This window comes from Centruroides sculpturatus, unplaced genomic scaffold, assembly GCF_000671375.1.
Source record: "Centruroides sculpturatus isolate CEXI.00-Female unplaced genomic scaffold, Cexi_2.0 scaffold364, whole genome shotgun sequence".
Classification (NCBI taxonomy): domain Eukaryota; kingdom Metazoa; phylum Arthropoda; class Arachnida; order Scorpiones; family Buthidae; genus Centruroides; species Centruroides sculpturatus.
In genome coordinates, this window is record NW_019384799.1 from 294,543 (window position 1) to 301,539 (window position 6,997).

At 30.9% G+C, this 6,997-nt stretch overlaps 1 protein-coding gene across 1 annotated transcript in view; it reads right to left on the reverse strand.

Moving 5' to 3' along the window:
- The window catches only part of LOC111629515 (ADP-ribosylation factor-like protein 8B), a 34,786-nt gene that overhangs the window by 16,567 nt on the left and 11,222 nt on the right, over positions 1–6,997 (reverse strand). The window contains exons 3-4 of the mRNA XM_023373433.1: positions 6,240–6,313; positions 2,700–2,861 (exon numbers count right to left, since the gene is read on the reverse strand). Coding sequence (XP_023229201.1) covers positions 2,700–2,861; positions 6,240–6,313 — 236 coding nt within the window. The remainder of the gene's footprint in view (positions 1–2,699; positions 2,862–6,239; positions 6,314–6,997) is intronic.

The following is a 6,997-nucleotide window of genomic DNA, read 5'->3' on the forward strand; positions in this document are numbered from 1 at the left end:
TTTTATTTTAATATTTAATAAATAGTATTTCGCTGTTACTCTGTATGTAGTAGGTTTTGCCATGCCATGGAAAGGCCGATTTCGTCTCTTGAATTAATACAAGTGGATGTGTCGTATGCTCTAAAAATTTCCATCTCCTCCAACCATTTTAGATGGTGAATGTGCGGTGTGGTGTCAATTATCTGCGCTCTATTGACAGACGCACAACATCACTCTCCACCTACGCCACTGATCCCGAAATAGTGGCGGACTTCAATAGAGCGCAGATAATTGTCACCACACCGCACATTCACCATCTAAAATGGTTGGAGGAGATGGAAATTTTTAGAGCATACGACACATCCACTTGTATTAATTCAAGAGACGAAATCGGCCTTTCCATGGCATGGCAAAACCTACTACATACAGAGTAACAGCGAAATACTATTTATTAAATATTAAAATAAAAAATAAAAATAGAAGGTACTGGGGAACATGTGAGAACAGTATTGAATAAGTATGTATCTCAATCGCATGTTTTTAAGTATCATAATAATATCTTTCTCTTGAATTTGGACATTGATCGTTAACTTCGATCACGTTCAAACATATCACGTGACGAAATAAACGAACAATCCGAACAATTCAAACTCAACAGAGTTCGTATTTATTCAAATTTCGTTTTTGGTGTTCGATCCAGCTGTTTCACCTGAAGAAGAGCCCAGAAGGGGTTATGAAAACGTTCGTCGTTGAAAGATTATTCGATACACATCGGTTATAGGTTCAAGAACATCATATTTATTTTATACAATCCGGTGTGCAGTAGCTGTTATATAAAAAAATTAAAGTGATTAAAGATAAACTTGTGTATATTACATGCTTAAACAAAAATATAGCTAAGCAACTGTACTATCTGTATGCAAACATCACTGAAACTGTAAAATATATGACAAATTCACCCATGCTCTTGAAGTTTATAGAACATGTGCATTTTAGATTCCCTAAAATATATGCCTCTAGAAACCAGCAGACCATAGAAAAAGAAAACAGAATGAGTTTTACATTCAAAATATCAAATTTACCAGCTTCAAATAATTTGAAGAAATGTGATAGTTTGAAGAAATATGCCAGACTCTAGATATTCACCATAAAGAACCACATCAAGATGATTCACAGCATAAAGTATCTGAAACAAATTATTATTCTGAGGAAGACAAATTTTTATTAAAATTGGTCTTTTTCTCTTTGAAATACATACTCAATTCCCCCCCTCTTCCAATATTTCTTTCCATCTAATTCACAAAATAATAGCTCTGGAGTAGCAAAAATTTATATGAGCATATACATTGCTATTTTCAACATCTTAGAAGAAAAATATTTTTATCTGCTCTATCAGAATGTTTAGCTATTAGTGCCTGAGAGTAGGAAGAAGTAGGGAAAAAATGGGAAATCCTTGTCCTTTAGTCATCTGTTTTTGTACAAAATGAACATAAAACAAAATCTCTCGACTTAGTTATGGTTGGATCAAACAATGAATTAATGAGAATTATATTATATATACACCTAAGGCAGATTGATAAAATCAGAAAAATATGACCACTTAGGCAGGTGACCAGTTAGCAAAATTTGACTTCATTTCAATATCAACTCATAAAAACTAACCTTTTTAAGTATTTCAACTAACTACTTCAAAAATTCAGCTTCTGATTTTTATTATAAATTTAGAAGAACGCATTCATTCCTCCAAACATGAAAAATTCAAAGAAATGGATAATGGATACAAAATATATATCCTAATACAGTCAATAATTTAACAAAAATTAATACAAATGAAACTTAAAAAGATATATTATAGATAGTTGTTATTGTTTTTAAATGTCTTGGCTTTTTAAAATAAACTAATACAGTAGAGCGTCGTTTATCCGAAAGCTGGTTATCCGAAACGTCCGTTATCCGAAAGCATTCCAGTCGGCAAATTTAAATTTTCGCTAGTGCTGTGGCGCTGCAATCTTCAGCTNAAATATGATATTCCGAATACTGTATATATTCTTTCTTGTTTAGTTGACTGATGAGGGGCCAAAAGCCCAAAATGTGTATCAATTCAATATTTTTATGTTAACTTATCAGTTTAGTGTTGCATGGCATATTATATGGTAGGCCTATTTGTTAAATTAAAATAGTTTACATAGCATACATCTATGATTTAATTTAATTTTCCAAACTATAAAATAATTATTAATTGGTTCATAAATTATGGCTTTATTTTGTATGCAATAATTTTTGGGGAAATATTGAGTCCTGAAAATATTCTGCATCCCTTTTCATAAGTTGCATTGCACCACATTACTCCTTGCTGCCTGCAGATGGCTACACTTAATCAACCATATTGTGAGAAAAAAAATCAACATGGCAGCCAAGGAGGCAAAATTCCCTGACTCTTCATGACTTTCAAGGTATGTAGGAACTCTGAATATATTATATAAAATCCTTTCTTTAAAACCAAAATAAATTTTGGTTTGCAAAAAATCAAAGAATCCTAATTTTAATGTAATAACCTATCTAAAACTGAAACAAAATTAATTATATTATTAATGGTAGTTTTTCATAAAAATTGTTGAAATTGTGACAGTTCTAAATATTTGATAAAAAGTTTATTACAACTGCCATTAATTATATAAATATTAGAATACATTTTAAAAATTCTGTTAAAAACTACTTACATTTGCTCAATAATCTGTTTTTCATTCAAGGCATTTGGAAGATCACTCTTATTACCCAAAACCAGAACAGGAATTTCAGAGAGTTGTGGCTTTTCTAATAAACTATGAAGTTCATTTCGTGACTCTTCAATCTTCCCATGATCAGCCGCATCAACCATATAACTAATAAAAAAGAATTGTATAAAATTTTAATTTTATGTTTTCAATTTATTTCTAACATTTTTATATATTTAAATGCACAGAGATCTAACTTTCTTTGAAACAGCACCAGTAGAAAGCAAGGCAAGATCTAAAATATATATTAACAATCTATAGATACTTGCTTATAATTATTCTTTATGTTATTATTGAAGATATCGATACTGAAGCACACAATGTTTTAGCAAAATTTATGTCCAAAAATATCAATAATCATTTAGAATTTATAAAGTGAAAGTTCTAGATCTCATTGCAATATTTATCCAAAAGAATGCTGAAATTTGATGAAATCTTGAATATTTATTCATTCAGGATTTTATGTTTATAGAAATGCAAAGGTGTCTTTTCAACAAAAAAATTTGAAGATTTTTTAACTAAACATTAAATAGAGTTGAAGAAAAAAAATTGTTTAAGAAATTGGTATAAAATGGATTGAGCTACAGCTTATCTCAATAAGCAGTTATCAAAATACTACAATTTTTACCTTTACAAAATTAAAATTATAGGTAGAGACAATATCATAATTGAAAATTATTAAAAAAAAAAAAAAAATTAACTATCATATATGATAGTTAAGTTTATTACTTAACAAAAAGATATCTTAAATGTACATCTTATTTTAATAAAGTTTAGTTTGTACTCCAATTTCAAGATATACAGTCGATTCTGCTTAATTGGGACACATTGGGGCTAATCCATTTTGGCCCAAACTCTAAAATATGTAATAACTAAGTAAAAAAATAATAATTAGGTGCTAGGGAAAATAATAATAATTTTAATGCTTTATTAAGCATACAGAAAATATTTGTAATATAAATTTGTCAGACTCTCGACAATAGATAACTCATTTGCATCACACTAGTGTTGCCAAATACAGTATTAGTAGTGACGTACACAAGGGTTAACCATTCAATCAGGAAGGGAGAAAGGAAAGGGTTTGTCTAACTTGTAAGTCACCTTACGGTCTTCCTTTGAGCACAGTTTCCTTTACTTAGAGATGGGCCACTTCAGCCATAGAATCTGCCAGCTCCAGATGCTGGTCTCAACGATCGGATGGCTGCTGTCCTAATCTAGATATTTTTATGCACACAATACCTTCCAAGGAAACTTTAGCTGTCTTCTAACTCAGTTGAGAGATTGAAAAATTGAAACTTCTAACTCAGTTGAAAAATTGTCTGAGGATCTTCATCCTTTTGCTTTTAAGGGGCTCATCCAGTCCAATTCATAGTAGGGTCAGTAGCTTGCATTCAGGTCCACCTCAGACATGATTCCTGTGTGATACGTTCTGCTATGTTGACCCCTCCAGAAAAATCAAACTGCCTGAGCAAAAGACAAAATTGCTTTGTCTCTGCCAACCATTAGATCTACAGGACATTAGTGTATGTAGTGTCTTCATATTTTTAGAAGATCTCTAAAATATATCAAAAATTGCTAAATTCCTTTTCTGCTACTGTCTCAATTAAGCAATTAAATTACGTATTAATTTATTAGTTTGGTTTCTGTACTTTGAGATTGGCCCAATAAAGTGGCTGCCCCGATTAACCAGTGGCCCAATTAAATGGAATCAACTGTATATCAATAATAGCGAGGTTGAGGCCGGAGATTTAAACGCAAAAACGTGTATGTCAGATGTTCAACGGTGCTTTCCTGTAAGCCTAGAAGTTTGACAATGGTGTTTGGAATGTTGAGCATGATTCCACTGACTATCCAAACACCATTGTCAAACTTCTCAGTTACAGGAAAGCAGCGCTGAACGTCCAACATACACGTTTTCACGTTTAAAACTTCAGCCTCAACCTCGCTAATGTTTGGAAAACAAACATCTAGTTGCTTTCAAGCTCAGAATAAATCAAATATATAGGTTATTGTATCAAAGAAACATAATATTCTTTTAACATTAACCATGTAAATGAGAATAAAATAAAATCATCTTTATAATAGCACTTATAATTAATTAATTTTAAAGAAACTTTGACTTCTGTATTTACATAAATTCATGATAATTCACTTGTAAAGAGGAACCAAATCCAAAGTTTATAAAATACAGTGGGTGATCAGTTAACAAACATAATCCATTCCAAGACTTTGTTCACTATCTGAATTGTTCATTAAACGATTATCAATTTATCGTAGGTTTTAATGGGAATTTAATTAATTCGTTCTGGAGACCCCAAAATTAAAAAATATACACTTTCTTACTACATTTATTTATATGTAATAATAAAACTACATACATACACAGTCTTGCATTTTTATTAGTCATGTTTTTTCCATTTGAAAGGGTTAAAGAATCTGTCTAATGTCGATTGCTTTTCTCTCTTCTTCACAATTTTTCGTAAGTAATTAATAGCATTGTAATTGTAGAGATCCCCAAGCCTCAACCTGGTTTGGATGCCATTCTAAGACCATTGTTCTGACATCCTCCCACTTCTCCAAAGGATCTTTAATAACAGATATCGGTATTAATCCTCTTTTTCAGAAGAAAACATATCTTGTCGAGTTTCTTGGTGTTCTTCTGTCCTCAGATCCATTTCAGTTTCCATTATGAACTCTTCGATGTTCTTTATTTCTCAGATGTGATTTTTGTTACTCCTTTAGCTGCTTGAGTCTTCTTGATTATACAGTAGTTTTCTTAAATAAGATTGAACTGAAGCCTACTGTAGACCTGTTTACGCCATATTGCCCAGCAACATTAGGCATCTTCTGCCCACTCTCTACCTTTGCTATTATAATCTCACTTTTCGAAAAGAAAAACAAATGCAAAACTTAACGAATCCCTACCCGATAGTCTCGCAAATACACAAAAGAATTGTTTTGTCAGAAAAATAAAAGGCTGGAATTACAAGAGAGAATTTCAAAGTTTGGAGGAATACTATCTGATCGGTATATACAGGCTTGAGCGTCGATGTCAACGTCTCCCACACACTGAAAAGTTTCAAATTGTTGCCCAAAGACAAGGGAAGACCAATCGGTATTCATTATTTTACGTCACTTCTTCTAGTGTTCTTTATCCAATCATGTGTTCATTGTCCGAACATAAAAATCTTTTGCGAAAGTGTTCATATTTGTTCGTTAACCGATCACCCACTGTATAATATTTTTTATTGGTATAATCATAACATATATATATATAAATTGTTCAACAAATCTAAATTATACAAGTTTAGTGTAAAGATAAACAATTAGCTCAAAAGTGCACACTAATGTAATTCATTTCAGATGTTTAAAACGTAAGAGTTTTTTAAATTTTACACAAAAATATATATATATCATTAATTATAAACAATGTTTACCAATAGAATTCAAATTTATTCACATTAAAATAATTCAATTCTAACTTACATGATGGCATTCACTCCTCGACAATATCTTTCCCACATACTTCGAAATCTTGGCTGACCACCAATATCCCAAATCTATCAAAAAAATTTAAATATGTTATTTTAGTAGGTCTGGATTATTCAAATTTATGGAAAACAAAAAAACTGGTTCATCTGTTAGTAAATAGAATTAAATTTTAAAAATAAATAAAAATTTGTAATAAGCTAAATAAAATAACTACAGTTGGCTCCTTTTAATTCAAAATCCTAAGAAGTTTGAATTATTCATTTTTGGAAATTAAACTAGTTTTCTGCAGGTTTCTAGTGTTTGGAACTATTTCATACTGTTTGGCAATATCACATTTTCTCTAACTTTCTTTTCCATTCCTTCAGCTTAAAAAAATTAAAATAAATATGACGTACTTGAACCTATAACCGATGTGTATCGAATAATCTTTCAACGACGAACGTTTTCATAACCCCTTCTGGGCTCTTCTTCAGGTGAAACAGCTGGATCGAACACCAAAAACGAAATTTGAATAAATACGAACTCTGTTGAGTTTGAATCGTTCGGATTGTTCGTTTATTTCGTCACGTGATATGTTTGAACGTGATCGAAGTTAACGATCAATGTCCAAATTCAAGAGAAAGATATTATTATGATACTTAAAAACATGCGATTGAGATACATACTTATTCAATACTGTTCTCACATGTTCCCCAGTACCTTCTATTTTTATTTTAAATTTTTTATTTTAATATTTAATAAATAGTATTTCG